General features: G+C 38.9%; 1 protein-coding gene across 1 annotated transcript in view; it reads right to left on the bottom strand.

The window, feature by feature from the left end:
• Positions 1-19,906, bottom strand: part of LOC129361900 (semaphorin-6B-like) — a 34,958-nt gene that overhangs the window by 7,043 nt on the left and 8,009 nt on the right. The window contains exons 2-13 of the mRNA XM_055033105.1: positions 10,622-10,745; positions 8,689-8,800; positions 6,858-6,918; positions 6,715-6,777; positions 3,821-3,919; positions 3,649-3,739; positions 3,278-3,397; positions 2,317-2,405; positions 1,308-1,525; positions 1,089-1,220; positions 706-855; positions 447-623 (exon numbers count right to left, since the gene is read on the bottom strand). Coding sequence (XP_054889080.1) covers positions 447-623; positions 706-855; positions 1,089-1,220; positions 1,308-1,525; positions 2,317-2,405; positions 3,278-3,397; positions 3,649-3,739; positions 3,821-3,919; positions 6,715-6,777; positions 6,858-6,918; positions 8,689-8,800; positions 10,622-10,742 — 1,433 coding nt within the window. The 5' untranslated portion in view covers positions 10,743-10,745. The remainder of the gene's footprint in view (positions 1-446; positions 624-705; positions 856-1,088; positions 1,221-1,307; positions 1,526-2,316; positions 2,406-3,277; positions 3,398-3,648; positions 3,740-3,820; positions 3,920-6,714; positions 6,778-6,857; positions 6,919-8,688; positions 8,801-10,621; positions 10,746-19,906) is intronic.

The following is a 19,906-nucleotide window of genomic DNA, read 5'->3' as shown; positions in this document are numbered from 1 at the left end:
GATGATGAGAGCAAAGTGTTTTTGGTCAAAGAAATCACATTAGCAGGGGTGCTGACTTGACACTGATGGACAGTTAGATTATTGGTTTGTTGCATGATTAATAGGCTTTGTTTCAATGTCCTCTGCAAAGACCTGAGCTCGACGCAATTTAATGCATCTAATGGGTTCCATAACACTCAGCTCTGAGGCTGTTGCTCAGAAAAAAGTTTATACAGTTATACGGTTCTAATTATATGCTATAAGTAACCTGTAATGGGCATCGTGGTTTTAACTGAATATGCTTTTGCTGCAAGAAGGCATTTAAGAGAACTCCGTAAGCGCAACTGATCGTTCATAAGTGGAGAGCCCAATTGGGAGCGGATGCTGTGGGCCTCAATCTGGAACATTATGCCAAGAACTGCAGTTTATTGGAGATAAGTGATAAGGATCTCTTGACTCCCACTCACTTCTCAGGGTTGAATCCCTCCACCTCCTCCAAAAACACGCTGCTGTGGGAGACTGGATCTCCACCAGAAATCATTAGGAACTTGAGAATGGTCCCTCGGGTGGAGCCCAGGAACAAGACAGTGTGGTTCTTGTGGGGCCCAGCTTCTGTGTCTACCACCATGGCTGTCAGCTGGTACCTTAGACACGTAGGACAATAAATCAGAACATTGAGCAATCTGCCTGCATTTTTCAAGCTAACAAAGACATCAATATGCATACCTTCCCATAGTCTTGACCACCCAGGGTCTGTGTCCTAGCAGTGGCACAGTCTCATCCATTAGCGGATGAGTCTTCACAAAGTTCAGGACCTCATCTGGTAAAGTTGTTGAGGTGCTAAATCTGGATCCCTGCACTGCACATCCGCCAGGCCTGCATAAATAAAGAACACCCCAAAGAAAGAAGAATTGGTTACGGAGGACTCGTTTTCATAGTCAGATAGGTCATTTTTAACTGAAACGCATTGGAGAAGTCGTGGGACAGATAGTTGGAGCTCATAAGGGAGCAGTAAGAAGACTATCTGTGGAACAGATGCTCAGGAGAGAAGTGCTGCAGTGCTCTGCTGGATTTTTTCTCTCTCTTTTTTTTTTTTTGCTTCACATTACCTTGGTTTAGGCACTGCTTCATCTGGTACAGGTGTCCAAATAGACTCTGGGGATTTTTGCTCTTTAAATCGGCCCTCAAAAACATGAGCGAGCTGCTGCATGTCGAACACGCAAACTGCAGAACCGGGGATGCTGCCAGAGACAAGGAGAGGGAAGCCGCTGATGAGAAAATAATTATCTCTTTTCAGCTGTAGGTGCACACAGTGTGTCTCTGGCTACCTGTTTGGTGGTGTGGAAAACAGACCCAGGATGACATCCCGTCCCTGCATGTGGATGATGTTGCTGGTGGCATGTAGGAGGTTGAAGTAAAAATGGGAGTCTCCGGGGATGGAGCAGTTCAGTCGCGCCTTTAGGAATGTGGTCCACTGTTTCTCGAGGACACGCTGAGAGCCACCCAAGTCTGATTTGCACACGCGTGCCACACGGGACACCATAACCTTGGATGCAGAAACAGAGATATAGAAACATTAGGAAAGGAGTACTTTGGACTTTAAGAAAAATGAAATTAAGTGAAGTTATTATCAGTAAATTCTCATTTGTCTGTAGTTGATAGATAGTGTACCACAATTAATTTGTTCAAAAGTGAAAAAAAAAAAAAAAAACTTGTGAGAGCTGCTTAAACAAGTGGCAATATTTTAGCTGATCTTATCAGGTCAAAATAAAACAGACTGAAAATACTCTTGTTTGAGAAAGTTTCAATAAAAATGTGTCTAATCAAAAAAAAAAAAACAACTAAGAAGTTGCTTTGATTTCATCTGAATATCTTGTCCTGTTTCTGATTAGATGCAATTGTCATCCACGGACGGTTCTCCACACAAATGTCTAAATAGAAAAAGCTGAAGGACCAGTCATTAACTTTTTCACCAAAGTTAATAAAGCTGAAAAACAATTTGGTGTGTTATTTTGCTGCATTGTGACGTGACCAACATTTTTTAAGCTCATATAGAATCAATTAGTCGGTGACTTGGTATGAACTGTTTCCTAAACAACTCAAGTTATTTAGACCAAAAATACTGAGGCAACTCGAGTGTAAACATTTCCAGTTTGAGTTGTTTGAATTTGCTTAAATCAGCTAAAATTACTTCTAGGATGTATTCACTTTTCCACCAACTCACTGCAAAAATGGCATTTTTCTACAACAGGTGAAGAAAATGTTCTTGCCCACAAATTCCCAGAACCTTGCAGAGAAGCAAAAAGTGAAGAAGAAGACATGACAAAAGGAAAGAACCTTCTCCAGATGATGAAACTCCATGGCCATCTCTCTAAAGAAGAAATAAATATGTGGCCCCCACTCCATGGCACTGACAAAGTAGGGCTCTGAAATATAAGAAGTGACAACACAATAAAGCCAAACAGTCCCTCACATGGCTCTGTAATAACAGCCTCATCAACATCAAACACCGTTGTCCACCACACTGACTAATTAAACATTCATGTCCTGTTTAATCAATCCTTATAGACATCAGGGAAGATGTTATCATTATCATTTATTCATCTTGCAGGGCTTCGTCTTGCCTGAACTTGCTTTTCCCCCTTCAGGCTGCCCTGCTCAGCTGAAGAGACGAGTTGAGACTTTGAATCTGTAGGGACTCTGGCTAACCTCAATACATCAGTCTGTCTGAGTGCATTCCTATTATAAAAAGCCTATTAAAGGGAGGCCTGATAACCATGTCTGGTTCTGTCAGAACATACTTATTTTGTTAGAACAAACTTTTTCTATCTCTATGTCAGACTCCTACCATTTGGTGGTGTTAACTTAATTCATACTTTTTAAATTTCTAAGTTTGAAAAATTGGATAATCAAACTTTTTGTCCGCACCCATTACTAATGAACATTAAAAGTTAATGTCTGTGCCTGCATTTGGATAAAAAAGTTGATAATAGCAACCTTGTAAAGTCATAAGTTTCAAATCATTTGGCGCTCCTGGGCTTCCACTTGAGAGAACAGGAAGTCGTTTTGACAAATACCTGTAGCTCTGGAACATTTTGAAGTCACCTTAAGAGAGGCAGTTAAAGTACATTAGAGTTAACATTCAGAAAAAGGCAAGCCTTGTTACGAGTAACTTGGGTTCAGTTTTCTTTCAGCACAAACGATAGCATGGGTGGTCTCAATTATTTGCTTGCTGATTGTCTGTTGAAAGAGTCTCGGCCCTGAGGGTCACTTCTAATGTGCCTGTTTCCAAAAGTACCTCGAAACCATTTAGAGTCGTGCTTCACAGTGCGGAGAGCTGGGCTGTCGCCGAGACTACGATAGATCACCGCGTCGATGGCCAGAAAATCTGTCACGGTGCCGGTAAAAAGACTTCCATCTAAAAGAAGGGAAGGAGGAGAGAGGGACGACGGGAGGAGATTAGGGAGATACAGATGGAGAGATAGGACAAGGTCAGAACGATTAAAACCAAACAAGCAATGCAGGAAGAGGTCTGGCTATAAATCATTTGTAAAGGTAAACCTGAGGGCGTGGACGTTTTGGAGCGTGGAACTGAAAATTAACTCCTACGTCTGCTAAAAAAAAAAAAAAAAAAAAAAAAGCCTTTGGGGAGCAAAGTTGACCTCCTACCTGCGAATAACGCCACATTAGCGTGTCGAGGATCATATGGACACCGGGCCATCCCGCTGACGGGCTCTCCTGCCATTTCTAGAGTGTCTCGCTGCAATAAGAGGCGCAACATAAAGACAACCCAACTGGGAGACACCAAGATTCCCTTACAGGCAGATAGATGAATACTAACAGTGTAGTTGGCACACAGGGGGTTGAAAGCGTTTGTTCCACATACAAACAGGCCATCATGCTGGCTGAGCAAGACCTTGATGAAATTACGACATTCTCCCTGCAGGAAAGGAGAAAAAGAGAAGATCAGGAGAAAGAAAGAAGAGGAAGTTCAGGGCATTGTGAAAAGGAGGATTATGAAAGGCTGAGAATCAGAGGAAGAAATGTGATAACAGCCCTAAGGTGAAACAAAACCCTGAACTGCACTCTCTCCAAAGAACAATGGGGCTCTGGCTGCAGTCTTCAAAGTCTGGGCTGCACACTGAAGTTTAAAAATCCTCTCAGTGAACCTTGGACTTCTTAGCCCTGTTATCTCATTTAGTCCATCTGTTGGATTGTCTGATTATGTTCTTCTGTAGGCAGATCAGCAATATATCTCTTTAATGCAATTTTAGCTTTGTTTATCGGGAAAATCAGCAAATTAGGTTTCTTCTCGGACCATTTGTCAAACCATTCATTCGTGTCCATCAGAAGTACACGATCAGAAACGTACTTTTAATTGGAAGCCATACCTTCATGCCTTAAAATGCCTTGATAAATCCAATACCTTTGTCTTTTTAATAAGTGCAGACGTTCAAAGCAGGTTCTGCCTCTGCAGGTCACTAATGGGTAATAGTGTTATGCTAACGCTGAGCTAGTCCTGTTCTTGATCTCATTTTGTGGATCTTATCTTGTTTTATTTTATGTCCCTATTCTCTGAGCTTATTTTGTTCAACTGTGATCAATTGGGTTCCTGCACAGTTATGGTCCTTTATTCACCCATGATAAAATTATATGCTAACCTACCTCTCATCTCTTTTAGGAGATATGCAAGTTCTTTTTATGCAACTGGACAAGGTATTAATACATGCTTTAATAAAAACCCAACATGACTCTAACACCACAACTTTTTAAAATCTTTTTTAAAAACCTTTATTTTTTGGTTAAGGAGGGAAATTGAGGTATTTCTCCTCAAACTTCCAAGCATTGTGCAGTTTTTGAATTAATTTTATAGACACAGATTGTCCTCTGTTGTCCCAAATAATAACCTACAACAAAATGGGCTTTATTTAAAATCAGATAAAGCCAGTCACTTAATAAGCAAAAAGGAATAGTCATGTCGAACATTTTTACTGTGACATGAACATAAAATGCAAAGTATCAGTCAGCTGGAAAGTTAAAAGACCAGCTGCACAGATCAGTAATTCCTGTCATACGGGATCCATGATCCTTTAGCTTCACATTCAATTCTCCCATAATTTGCCATCGAGGATCAAGTGCGTTTAAGGATCGTGAAACCACTCCTTCTCCATGTAAATAACCATATAGGTAAGTTTTTTTTCTCTAGGTTTTAATGAAGAAAATTCTGGAAAAACTTGAAAGCTAATGTACATCTTTTCATCAATGCAGATCTTTACAGTTTCAGATGTACTGAAAGTGAGATGTTTCAAGACAGACGCCCGGCCGTCGTCTCATTAGGCGTGGCGTAAAGTGAGCCTGCTGCCCTCACACTAATCCACTGAAAATATTTTTATTGTGTTGACTATATGCTCTGAAAGGGGTAACAATAGAACAAATATAGGTCAGATTTATAGATATAGATATGAATAGATAGTACTATACTTTCCTTATAAAAATTTGATTTTTTTTCCTCTGAGTTTTTTTTAAGGTTCAGAATAATGGTGCCAGTTTTTCGAAGAATAATCTTTGCCATAACTTCCCTCTGCTTTTGCAGGCTCCTTGTCAACCATTTTTGGTCCTTTGTTCAAACATGTCGAACGAACAGATGTTTTCAAAATTTGTTTGCATTGCAAAAGCATATGATGGTAAATAGGATGTTCTTGGAGAAAACACAGCAATCCAGCATCCACTAACTCTGAAGCTTACAGATAAGCTTCAGAACGAGCAAACTCCAATAGCAGGTAGAGACTGATTTAACTCTGACACATAATTAGAGGGAAGGCATAAAAACAGTGAATCTTTTCACCTGACTCGTGCTCAAAATGTGATCAACTGAAATCTTAAAATGTTAGGACACTCTTCTAAAAACTTCAGTTCTCACAATAAATTGTCACAGCCTTATACAGGGCTGCATACTACTTTGCTTGTATAATTACTTTCATGCTAAATCTAATCCAGAGTTTGAAAGTACTTCTGTTTATCTTTAGTTTCACCTAATCTAAGTTCAATCTTATTCACCAGAATCAGTTTATTTTCTGCCTCACATCCTTGCTGCCTCTTCCCTTAGCAGTCGGTCTTTCTCCTCATGTCTTTGTTCCTGTTTTATCACAGCTTTAATTCTTCCTTTCTTCACTCCTACACTGTCTTGTCTTTTAATCTGTGCTCTCACAGCCCAGTGGCTGCCCTCTCCTCTTTATCTGTCTCGTTCCCTGGTTTTTATTTTTCCTCCACCCACACACGTCCCGTCGTTACCTATGCCTCTCTTCCCCACCTGTTTTCAATTACAGCTTCCTCCCGGAGGCTGCGTCCCTTAACTCTTCTCGGTTTGCTCAATACAAGTTCCTCTGCACGACAAATCTTCTTCCACAAGTTAGGTCCGGCTTGAATTTTGCCAGTGAGCCGCCTGCACTCACACAGTCTTTTGGTTTTTAAGCAACACAGCTTTGTTCTTGTGTTTTTGAAGGATACCGATGCTATATGAAATGGCGAGAAAATCGACACGTGCAAAAATATATATATATATTAAAAAAATGCCTTTCAAGCTTCTTTCAACTCTTGTAATGTTTTCCTGCACCAGCTTGATTGGATAATTTACTGCTTCTGTATCAACAAAATCAAATTTGCACTAAGCCCCAGACGCAGGTGCAGCCTCAGGAGGAGAATGTCTCGTAAACAGCTGCCGCTGGAGCGTTTTACCTCATGCTTGCCCTTCATCCGACACACTCGAATGTCGTTCTTGTTGGACTCCCAGGTCCTTTTCTGAAACACACAAGCCACATGTTGAATCCCCTGCATATCTGTACATGCATGTCAAACTTCAGCTTTCTAAAGACTGATACCTTGCTGTAAAACATTTCTTCGCCTGCCATGTTATCCAGCTCCACTCTGTACAAGTCATCTCTGCAAAACATGACAAATTCCTCAAATTTCTGTTTTCTCACTCTTAACTGCTTCAGATCGTAAAAAATTGTATTGAGTGCTAAAGCCTTAGAGGTGTTTTTTTTTTATTACCCTTTCCGGATTCATTCTGCAGGACGGGCACTGATCTGGCCGAGGTATTGTGAGTTAATTACTTTCAGGACATATGGACCCATAAAATAATGAGGGGACTGATGACTTTTTTACATTGAGCTAATTTGGTCCTGTTAGGTTCATCCTCTTAATAAAATAAATAAATCTTCATTTGAAAACTGCTTTTTGTGCTAACTGAGGCTATCTTTGTCGGTTTTTAAAATTTGTTTATGAAGATCTGAATCATTTAAGTGTGACATAAAGCAAAAAGAAAAACAAATTTATAAAGTAGAATATCCTTTTTCATTGGACTACAATGAGATGTCTTAGCAAAGCTGAACATCTCATTCAGTATAAATAAAAATGTCAAAAAAGCTCAAACCCTTAACATTTTTAGTTTGCTTAGATAACTGAAAAGATGCAATAAATAAAACACTTCATCAGAAAGACAGAATGGAAGATGTATGTGTAAGCATAATGTCTCTGCCACATGATTGTCTCATTAGTGTTTGCTTTAAAAAGCGATCGCATTGATTTTCCTAATGAGGTGACTGGGGAGTAAGGATTACTGTATTTTATGCTGCTCTCTTATTTATGCCTGAATGAAAGTACTGTTGTTGACTTAAAAAAATGGATCAAAATATCATTTATATCAGACAGCCATCTGGTTGTGTTTTATTATGAGTCACTCACTGACAATATTCATATTAAATGTTTTGAACGCCTGGCAATAAAACGGTTTATTATGGCTTCATTATGGTACGACTTAAATTACTTAAATTAATAACACCCTATCTTACAATCAGTAACATTTTCAAAGGGGGACATTTTTTATTTTAAATTGACTTTCTTCAGCTTTATATCATGTTGCAAAGTTACTCCCTCATCAAAAACGTAGCCAAAGTGTTGTTTTGATTCTTTCACGCATGTTTCTTGAACAAACATTAACTCTCGTGAAGTGAGCTCGTCATATGAACTACGTCTCAATCCAGTGCTCCTAAAAACGAGGCATGAAGAGAAGCACTGTCGCAATGACGTGTCTGAAAAAGTACCAGATTCTTATGTCAAGCCGTCACATTAGAAAGTCAAGTTTCTTTTAAGTCATGTTTGATATATAAACTGCATTTTTTTCAACCACTGACGGTAAAATGGTTTCCGGATTGTGTTGTAAAATGTTAATATGTGCCTGGAAAGGACATTTATTTAGGGCTTAGATTTTAAGCTCTATTTTGTTCCCTTAATTCAATCTATATCAGTAAACCAATTTAGCACTATATGCAGGAATTAACTGAGCTTTAAATGACTACTTGTTTACGTTGCTGAAAAGATCAACTACCTATATGGGTCGAGTTTTTATTTTCAGAGTTGTCCTCCAATCAGGGCCGTTCATTGTACCTTTAATTAGGTTCAACGAACAGAGCTGCCTGTATCTGCCTGTAGCCCAGAGCTAATCTTCCAGCAATGTAAGGTGGTTTCTTAAAGACGATTATGAATACATTCACAGCTTTCACTTGACATTTAAAAATAACAGTGAATAAATTATCGCTGGAAAAAAAAAATTAGTGATAATGTCCCCCTGAAGAGTGACAGCAGATGGGATGAAAGCAGATACATATTAATGCGAACACGTCATAGTCGGAGGTGGTTGCTGTTGGTTACCTGGCTCCGATGTAAAGCGTGCGGTTGACTTGGAGGACCGTTTGGATGTGCAGCTCCTGTCTCAGAGCGGAGCGATGGGCTCTGCCTAGGAACACGGGGTATCTCCTCACCACTGCCGTCATTACATAGACATATAAAATGAGAGAGTGACATGCATAGCAAATGAAAATGCATGTGCCTGGCTCAAGGACTTCCTGAGAACTGTGGGCAGAATGAGCACCTTCTTCGCGTCTATAGTTACCAGAAGCACACAGGCAGGCTGTAAAACACCTTCTTTAACCTTCACTTTAATAGTGTCTTCAATCATTCTTGATGGCTTTGTTAAGGCAAACACAGATAATAGGCAGAGAGGAAGGTGAAAGCATACTAAACACTCTTATCCTGTTTGTCTTTCTTGATGCGGTTGTTTCCTGCCACCCTATAATCCAGGTCTTTATTTTTCTCCTGCAAATAAAACATTTTTTTTGTCTCCTGTCTGCATCTTAAATAAACTAAATTACAGAAACGCTGCACATTTCAGGCAGAAAAACAGTTCAATTGGAGACACTGACTCCAGGAGACAGATTAAACGTCTCTCTGGCCTTCATTGGAGACAAGAGATTCATGGCCACATGCCTTCTTCCAACTATGGTCATGTGACAAATTAGTACACTGTCCTACAGCCTCAAAGTTTATTTAAAACACATTTGGACTCATACATATTTAATATCAACATTGACAACAATGAAAACTTTGAGTAACAAAATTTAACAACAAAAACTGAAGAAAACTAACACTAATACTTGCTTGACAGATTAAAACCAATCACAGACGTATCACTTGCACTTGAGAACAACATTGATTCACAGGGTTTTCTGTTCTACTTGGTATTGCAATGAGCGTGAGCACCATGGTGAGGTCAGAACTGTCCCAAGGGCTTCACAAAGAAGATTTTAGAGCATGTGGAAATCGGAGATCACTTCAAGAGTGAAGTAAAACACTTCAGTAGGTCTCATAAACAACCACCAAACACTCTAAAAGCAGACTGCAATATGCTAAAAGAAGTTTCCAAATCACCAAAATTTTCTCTCAGAACCTAGATAGCTCTTGGTACTGCGGATATAAACAACTGGGGAGGTTTGCAAAAATAAAGCTCTGTGCCAGGACTGCTGGTTTAATATTCTTTAGACAGATGAGTGTTAACTTGATGTGTTAGGAAACTAGAATAGATCAAATGTTTTGGCATAGACAAAATACAGACTTCAAGATCACCCTGATACTGTCTGTAAGAAAGTCCTTGAGGAAAATCTAACATGACAATATCTCCAAACGTACCAGTGAATCCACAACTGAACCTTTCCCTCACTAAGGGGATGTTGGGTGCCTTGAAATGCTGTGTATGTGCAAAAAGCCTTAAACATATCACTGATAAATATGAAGCCAAGCTTTCTTTAGACTCATGAACACTGAACACAAGAAAGCTATTTCACCCAAAAGATAACACAAGTTAGTGGAGGGTCGTAACTTTTCATCAACTAGAAAACTCACTGTTTTTTACACAGTCTGCCAAAGGAGTAAAAATGTTCATTTTTTCCCTAAAGATGAACATCAATATATGATAATTTCTTAATAAAGAAAAAAAAATGTGATCCTAATTTTATTAGTTCCTCGAATCACTAATGTTTTCACACTCTCTCTTAGTTATGGTCTTCAATTAGGACAATCAACCCTTTTACATAAATACGAATCTAAAATGCTACCATATACAGAGGGAGTGAATTTCCATCATTTATCTGTGCGCCCAAGCAGTTCTAAACCAGCTTCTCACCAAGACTGATCCTTGACCTCCGATTTCCACATCCTCCACAGAGCCATTCATCAATGCCGCACATACTCTCATGCACTCAGACACTCTCCCCCCGCCCCACCGCATACAGAGGGGAAGGACACATACCCTCTACAGGGACGTAGCTGAGTGGACCTGGCTCCTCTGGGAATGAGCCATCAGCCAGCTGAAGCAGCAGGAGAAGAAGCGCGAGGGGAGGAGCCACTGTTGCCATGGCAGCAGCACACATGCACTGTTAATGAAGAGAAAGAGAGAGAGAGAGGAGGGAGACATTTTTCATTTTGTGCCACTGTGCAAAGTATGTCATGTGTGCATGAGTGAGAATGTGCGTGCATGTCATTGTAGTGACACTTTGGATTTTTCAGAACAGAAGGGATGTCCAAAAAGTTTCTGCTTGTCTCTGCACATTTGTGCACGAATGTTGCAGCTACTTCCTACTAAAGCAATTTGACTTGCGGAGAAATTAAGACAACCGAATAATGATCTGAGTTCACCCAGTTGAGTGAGCATTTCCAGAAAAAAGGATATAATATAGACAACTTTGAAATAAATACAACAAAGTTATGGTGAGCTGTGGGATAAAAACGTCAATGTTTTTATCAATATACATACAGATCGGAAAGTAAGGCTGAGGAGAGCAATGAAACCTCACTGGAATTAAAATTTTGCCAAATGAATTTATCTGACATTCCAATTGACTTTTTACACGTCACTCAAATTGACTAAAAATACTGATTAAAAAACAGATCTCTGCGAGATATTAAAATTATTGAACATTGTTTTAGAATTGATGTGCTCTTTAGTCTCCAAGATGATTTGCTCCACCAAATCTCTCACAGGGAAGATGTATGGGAACTCTACTTTAGATTATGTCTGGAGGCATCTGGAAAATTGAACCAAAATTGATTTTAGGTATCAGATTAATAGGGGATGAAGAAAATATGTAAGACTTTTATTTGTAAAAAAAATTTTTAAAGTAAAAAAAAAACTTTTAATCTATTTTTATCCACTTTATGATTATACAGTGCTTTGTAATGGCCCATGACCAAAAAATAAATAAATAAATAAATAAATAAATTATATATATATAATTTGTATATATATATATATATATATATATATAATATATATATATATATATATATATATATATATATATATATATATATATATATATATATATATATATATATAATTGTATATATATATTATATATATATAATATATATATATATATATATATATATATATATATATATATATATATATATATATACACAATAAAATTTAAGGTTGTAGTGTGACAAAATGTGAAAATGTTCAAAGATCATTAGTCCAAATTCTAAAAACCTAAGAAAAACAAAACACACCAATATCTACATAGCGACCACACATTTCTGTTTGCGATTTGAGGAGAATTAATACAGTATTTGTAAATATAATGTATCAAGAATTTTATCAATGCACCAAAAGATGCAGTGACATCACAAAATCACCAGAAAAAAACTGTACATGGATTTTAATTAAAAAAAACAAACTAATCCTACAGTTTTCCCTGAATCTGCTATATCACACAAACCAGCACTGTGGAATTAATATTGCCAGACATAAATTGCACCACTTTCAAAGACGTTTGAACATGGACGTTTTTCTGCATTTTCAGAACCCCAAAGCATTGCTTTTATAGCTTGCTTCTTTCATGTGACAAACGCAAAGAGGAGATGCTGAGAAGCAAAAATAAGACAAAAATGAGTAGAGTGCAGAAGGTGGAGCACTAGGCTATTTTCATCTGAAGAAAATATCCTGGAAAATGTAAAGTTTGAAGAAACAAATGAAAGGAAATGTTTTCAAAGATGTGGGCAATATCAGTGCTACTGCCATCAAATCAAACTCTGAGCCATGTTCCACGATTTTTCCCAACCCCCGCTTATTTTCTGTCATCCTCCATCTCTCCACCTGCATCACCCAACCTCCCCCCTGCATTTCTTTTTCCATCTCACACACACTCACACGCACACACACACACACACACACACCCAAACTCACGACTGTTTTCAGCGACAGAGCACCAGGTAGATGTGTTTGTTGCTAAGGTGATCACTGCTATTTGAAGCACACAGATGCCTGCAGATGCAGCAACCATGCGCTCGCACACATGAGCACAGTCACCTGTGCTGCCAGCAACACAGATTTCCCATAACTTTGACTGACAAGCTGTTTGTAGACATCAGCAAGGTGATGAGGGCCAGAGACTATACTCAGGGGGCACTTCAAAGGAAATTGTAGCCTGGAGATTGCAGGTTTGACATAAGCTTCCTCGTCTGTTTCCTCCTCCTCTTCAGAAGCATCGGATGAGCCCTGAAGGGGAGGTGGGGGGTTTGTTTCATGTTAGTCTCCACTGGGATTCCCTGGACCAGGACTGACAAGGTTTCCAGGTCAACGTCATTCCATTATGGTCATTTCAAATCAAATGCTGTAAATCTGAGTTGAGTGAAAAAGGTAACAAGAGTTAAATGAAGAATAAAAGAATTGTCTATCACCGTATTATCACCGTATTAATCATTTCCACTCTCTGCTGCGGTCTGCAAATAAATAAATAAATGCCTCGTCATACTGGAAAATTAGATCACCTAATTGTTACATAAGTGCTATGAGTCCATATGTTTTACTTACATACAAAATAGTGAAATAATTATTGTTGTTACAATTATTGACACACCTAATAATTCCTATAAAATAGATATACAAATAAAGCATGTTAGGTATCCAGCAGTGCAATTACATAGAGAATGACTAAAAAGGTTTCTTTTCAGAACAACAGATCAAAAGTGGATGAACATCACAAGCTACCAAACACGCCATAAAATGCCAATGAAACTAGAACTGCCGAAGGGGAAATACTGTGTAAAATAAACTTTCTTAGCATTACATCGTGTTATGAAGGTGCTGGCTTTATTCTTTCATGCATGTAGAGAACTCCTTCAATCTCCCGTGGCAATTGCCGCCTTTGAGTATGAAGCTCGTCCTCGGCGCCGACGTTTCCAATCTTCTGAGCTTCTACATTACAGATCACCATTTACCACAATGTTTGTATCTCTTTTGTAGAACTTAAATTATTAGTTGCCATGCTGTATTGTGCAGAGTAACATTGTTCTGTATTCAAGTTAAATTGTGTCTCAAACAATATTTCATTATATTAACTATAATGACAACATGTGTATTCTATTTTGCCATTTTGTCTTTTTACGTTTACAAGAGTGTCTACTGAAACCCTTTTTAAAATCAGGAAGCCATGCATTGGTGTAAATCTGTGCAGCTCTTGAAAAATTGGAAAGACGAGAGACATGCATTAAAGTTTGTGGTTAGTGTGACAAAATATGACAAAGTTCAAGGGGAATGAATAATTTTGCAAAGTACTAACACCAGGTTAAAGGAGTAAAATTATAGGATGCATGATCACCTGCAAACTAACAGTCCTCATTACCTGATCAAAGAAATCTGTACATGCCAACAATTAAATCTCAGTCTTGCACCAGACCACACAGAAGAAATGCAGTCAAAATATGTTTTACAAGTTTGGAAAAAAAAAATTGTGTTTATAAATCATAATTAAATGTTTTCCAGGAGCTGGGATACACTGGATTATAGAGAGTCATTGTTCAGGGACTGCCTCAGGTTGTCCAAGCAGGACGCATCCGGTAAACCTACAAAGGGAAGCATCAAAAAAGGCAATCTAATCAACACTATGAAAAAACTCAGCTGACTCCTTTCAAAGTGAGGAAGCCGTGGCAATATGAACTTCCCCATCTTTTAGGATGAGACCAGGCAGAAGATCATTTCACCGCATGTATCCAGAATCTTGATCTCAGATCTTTTTCATATCTCATTACTGCAGGTGAGCTAAGAGCTGCACACATGTCACTGCAAACAAAGCCCGAGCATGTTTCTATAATAAAACTCTGCATTCCTGTGATTAAATATCACAGGAATACATGAAAGTTAAAATATTAAATAAGTCAACTGGGAGATCCAAATACCACATTTTTTTTATTAAAGAGTATTAAAGGTAAAAGGTGTAACAACAAAAAAGCAATAAACTACAAGTGATTCACAGCAGAAAATTAGTCCCCTGAATGGATTAACCAAGGATTTGGCAGTAAATAAGTAGCCAGCATGATATATTCATAGTACTGAAAAAACATTGAATAAAAAATATCATACTTTTATGGTACTGTTACAACAATTTTAAAGCAATGTCTTGCAGCAATCCTGTATTTCAGAGAAATGGTTTATTATTACAGTTAAAATTATATTGCTATTTTATTTTTATTTCAATACATATCTTTTGGCAAAAGTTTTAAACTTGATTGTAAACAACATTAATTGCAAGAAAAAGTGTTGTGCTAAAAAAATCTGAAGAGCTTCTTCTGATCTAAAATGAAATGGAAACTGCAAATGCAAATGACAAAAATCCTTCGGTCAATAGTCTCCTCCTTAGAGGATCAATTGATTCAAGTTATTGATCCATAAGATAAACCAAGAGATCTGGGCCAAGGCCAACTTATAGGAACTCTGCTCCTGGCCAAGGCTAAGATGAAATTTTTAAAACGTCTGCGCTGCAAACAGAGGAGCTGGCCAGAGCTTTTGGCTTCGGGTTATCTGAGTTTTCCCTGCAGAGCCAACAACAGCAGAGACGAAGATAAAAGACACAAATAGTTTCAATAAGAGAAAATAATAAAACAAAAAAAGGAACAGAAATAACTGCAACAGACTTGCAGCTCATCACGCTATAAAAACAGGCAGTGGCTGGACGACTATCAGGATTTATCAGGGAAGGATGCGACGAGCCAGAGGAGACAAGATGGGCTCCTGTGTCAGATCATGTTGGTGTGATAACATTTAATACTGTGACATCAACATTGTTGTTACAGGGTGCATGTAATGATCTCGACAGCCTCATGGTGTAATCTATCCTCATCAGGCAACCAATTAGCAAATCACCTGCTAACACCCATGTAATTAGCCAATCAGCAGGTCATCCAAACAGGGAAACACGCCTGCTTTCACCTAGTATCAATTTTTGCTATTTTGCTCACCTGGCAGCACAGTTGTATTGTGTCATTCTGGGGATTTTCCTCTGCAGCGATCACACTCATCTGCCAAGAACGGGACGGGGTGGGGAGGGCTTGTCCGTAATTTGCAGAAAAGATACCTATCTAATAAATATCCATTTAATATTTACTGACAAGCCCATTTTGAAATACATCACTGAGTTTAAGTGTATATTGAACATGCCCATCTTTGCACAGAGCATCTGAACTATTAAAGCTGCTGAGCAGGATCAATAAGCTCTTGCAGTGCCAAACAGAAACAGAATAAAGAGCAGCATCCATAACCACACGGAGAAGCATTTACTGATCGCAAGGAAAACACTGAGGCACGGATGCTGGAGGCCGGAGCAGCAGTACAACACTGATCACCAGACTCAGCCAATCAAGAGAAAGCGCAGCTGTCAAGGGCCTTAACCTGTGCAGCACCGAGCTACTGCACAGCTACTAATTCATTTGTGAGCAAGCCTATTAATCTGCTTCTTAGCATGACAAACACGTGAAACCCAAACACGTCTCTTTTTTTACTTTAGCATCACGGCGTTTGACTTGCATTTCGTAATGCTGGTTGTCATCGGGTCCACAGACCGATGCTTTCTTTCAGTCCGTTTGGCTGCAGCAGCCACTTCACTCTGTGCCTTTGTTACCGTAGAAACCAATAGCAAAGCAAGGCTGAGATGTTCTGTTGCAGCAGATGCAAACGTGAGCAGGGTGGGTCCGCCCTCTACATTGCAAGCACACATGTGAACTTGCAAACACAGAAAGAAACAATCATGTATCCACCAAAACCTTTACGCAAACACATTAATTTATTTGAGTGCAAATGGATACAAGATAAGAGGTACATGCAAGAAGGTGGGGGTCTCATGCTGCAAAGGAGGGGGATGGGGCAGTTGCAGGCATTTCGTCTCCATAATTATGCCAGCGCTGGCAAGATATATGAGGTAGCTCAGATGGGCTCAATATGGGTCAATGACAAAATCTCACTTAAAAGCAGAATTCCGTTTTTTTTTTTTTTTTGCTTTCACAAATGAAGTATATTTTCTTATGACATAATCTGTGTCAGGGAGATTATTTTTAATCATTGTCTGCATGCCATAGAAAAAATATTAATATTTACTTGAAAAATTTACAAACTGCAACTTAGAATAAAACATACTTTATTCTCCCGATAGGAAAAAATTGTCATGGACTCCAAGATGCCGCATTATATTGCATAATAACTGCTGCTCTAAAGGCAATAAATATACATGCAATTCATGTACATAACTAAAAACGTAGACTATGTACACAACAGTTTAAAAATAACAACAAAACTCAAAGATATTGCACACCTTCCTGCTCTCAACCTAAATTTGGTTCAAAATTATGATTATGATTTGGTTCAAAAATTAGTTTTTGGGATTCTGTACGTTCCTCCAGAGAGCAAGAAATTCCCCATACAGGATGTGGGATGGATCCAACAATACCATCCGTGTCTGCATATCACAATAACGTCAAGTAAACGTCGAACCACTGCTCCGAAAAAGAAAAAAATATTGAATTGTGTTTAGCATGATTTACAGCTTTGACAAAGATAGCTTAACAAAGTAGAAAATATGTTTAAATTATAAACTGGGAACTGGTTTGATACACACTCACCACTAATACCTTCAACTGTTATCATTGATGGCATAATTGTCAGCAGCAAATCCATAATATGAATCTCCTTTTCCACCACATACATGATCCCTTACTTTGTTCTCGTTTGGTCCCCAGGGACAGAATGCAGGTTAAAGCCCGGAATAAAACAGGTTGGCCTGAGGGTGGAAACACAGACATGGGCTAAACTGGGAGAAGTGGGTCACCTTGGCTCTTCACAACTCCACCCCGTTTTGAGCAAAGTCATTAATAGACTTAAAACTATTACAAATGAAAGCAGCACGCAGAATCTGTATATTTCTGTGGTTCACATGTTTAGGAATCTAGCAGAGACACAACCAAACACCAGACAGCTTGTTGAAGGACTTCATCTGTCCAAATCAACACTGCCTTTGTTGAACTGGAAAACTCTGCCTTGAGGTAAAGACATAATGGAGCTCATAAAACATGCAGATAACAACACTATTCAAGCAAAAATAGTAGGCATCACTCATAAATTGGATTCCATGCTAAAAATACAGACTATGTCCAATAAAAGACTGCGTCGTCTATGGGGATGTGTTACAACGTAACCTCCGTGTTACTGCTTCTGTTACTTATATAATAACAAATAAAACCTATGAATCATAGCCCAAAAAGAGAAAACCGAAAAAGGGAGACTGGTCAGGAGAAATCATATTAAGACATGCTAAGTTTTACTTTAGCAACATGGTTCTGCAACTGTGGTGCAAGTACCATTCAGCCCCGGTGGCATGAGCCAGCATTGGGGGGCATTGCCCGGCCACAGAGTCAGCCGTGCCCCCCTCCTGGACTGGAAGCTGTTTGTTGTTATTACCTGTAAGTGGCCAACTCTTTGTTATTCCTGTATCAATTTGATACAGTAGGGGCTTCTGGACTTCCTATATCTGTGTCCTCTGTCACTTTTTTCAGCTGCCAAAACTGCTGAATCCATTGTTAACACGCCGTAACTTGTTTTTCCGAGCCATCTTTAAACGCAACATGAGCGCTAAGGTTACACCTGTGCGGCAGCGACGAAGACCTGCTGCTGCTGTACAGAGCTGCCCAGGTTTATGTTGGAATCATGGCAGCAAACCAGCAAAACTCAAAGAACTTTTCACAAAATAAGCCGATGCCACCCCTGTAAAACACGTCTGGAGCCGGGGCTGACCATTATTGGTGTTTTTTTAAGAGTAACTCAGAATCAATTCTGATAACACAAACAGGCAAAAAGATGAGTAGTGTAAGCACAGGGGTTCCAGCCTCAAACCGACAAGACTTGGAAAAAACAGTACAGTACAGATTATGTCAGGAAGTTCGAGTGCTACCTTAAGTCAGCATTAATGAATCTGGAAAAAGAGTTGGTGTCTGCCATGCTCAATGTCAGGCGAACTATAAAATGTGGCAACATTCAAACTCTGCATCAATGTATTAGATTACGCAATAAGCACAACGCCATTACATAAAAATAACATTATTTCTACAAACTTTTAAGCAAATATATTTAATACAATGTAATAATATGTATTTCAAAGGAAATGTAACAACTGTTCATATTTCTGCTATAAATAATGTAACAGCTTGACTACTACACATGTGATTATGTTGAAGACATTTCTTTTTTGTTCTTTTAATTGTGACACAAATGACACATTTTATATTTTGCTGTTTTCAAGGGCTTAGTTTGCAGAATAAACAGTTTTGCCATTTTTCTTGTTGTAAAGCTACCAACACATGATAAGCAAGCAATTAGCCAGCAACGGAGGTAGGGTAGGATTAAGGTTAGCAACAAAAAATGATCAAAACTATTGTTTAAATGGCTATCATTATCATTTCTCTAAAACAGTAATGCAAACAAATGCAAGTCAATCATGATTTAAAACACGATTTTCTGGAGGTATGCAAGCTGTTTGTGTGCGCGTGTATACAAAGAGCCGAGGAATAACAGCGTCAAGTCTTTATCTTATCACAGTGGAGTTCATATTCCCTCAAGAGGCTACCTGTCTCCTAAGAACTACTCTAATCAGAGTTAAGGGGATCTGTCTTCTGCAGTTAAATATCCCAAAATACTGTTCAATCTACAGGGTCATTTATATGCTAATGCAGAGATTACTTTTGCATACACATTTGACACTGCAGTGTGCAGTTGGGCTGCGGTTGGAGAAGAAAAATAATAGTAAGGAAACAAATTCGGCGAGACTGAAGGAGGATGAGTGAAGGATGAAAGAGGAGGGGAAAAGAAGAGGAGAGATGAAGGTAAGGCGAGCAGAGAGAAGACACTGGGAGGAAAGAGGAAAGCAATTCCCCTGGGTAGGTACCATAGGTAATTAAAATAAGATGGACATAGCTGGAGCCTTGCCAAAGAGAGCTTCAGCTCTCTTCAGACTTCTTCCCCAGTCAGACCTTCTGCCTAAAGCCAAAGAGCTGCAAGTGACACGCAAACAATAAAAGCCGAATGATCAGACAGCTCAGAAATATAACAGCCCAGCACTTGGAATTTGGGCAACAAAATAGGTAATGTATTCATCTTCGCAGCTGCAGTAAAACAACAATTCACAGACCCTCAGACACTGCATGTGCTCACGCACACACACACGCATCCACACGCATCCACACGCAGAGACTTATACAGTGCTGTGCAAAGCTG

Source organism: Poeciliopsis prolifica, unplaced genomic scaffold (genome assembly GCF_027474105.1).
Source record: "Poeciliopsis prolifica strain line A6 unplaced genomic scaffold, Auburn_PproV2 SCAFFOLD008, whole genome shotgun sequence".
Taxonomy (NCBI): domain Eukaryota; kingdom Metazoa; phylum Chordata; class Actinopteri; order Cyprinodontiformes; family Poeciliidae; genus Poeciliopsis; species Poeciliopsis prolifica.
This window is presented reverse-complemented; position numbering and strand designations above follow the sequence as displayed.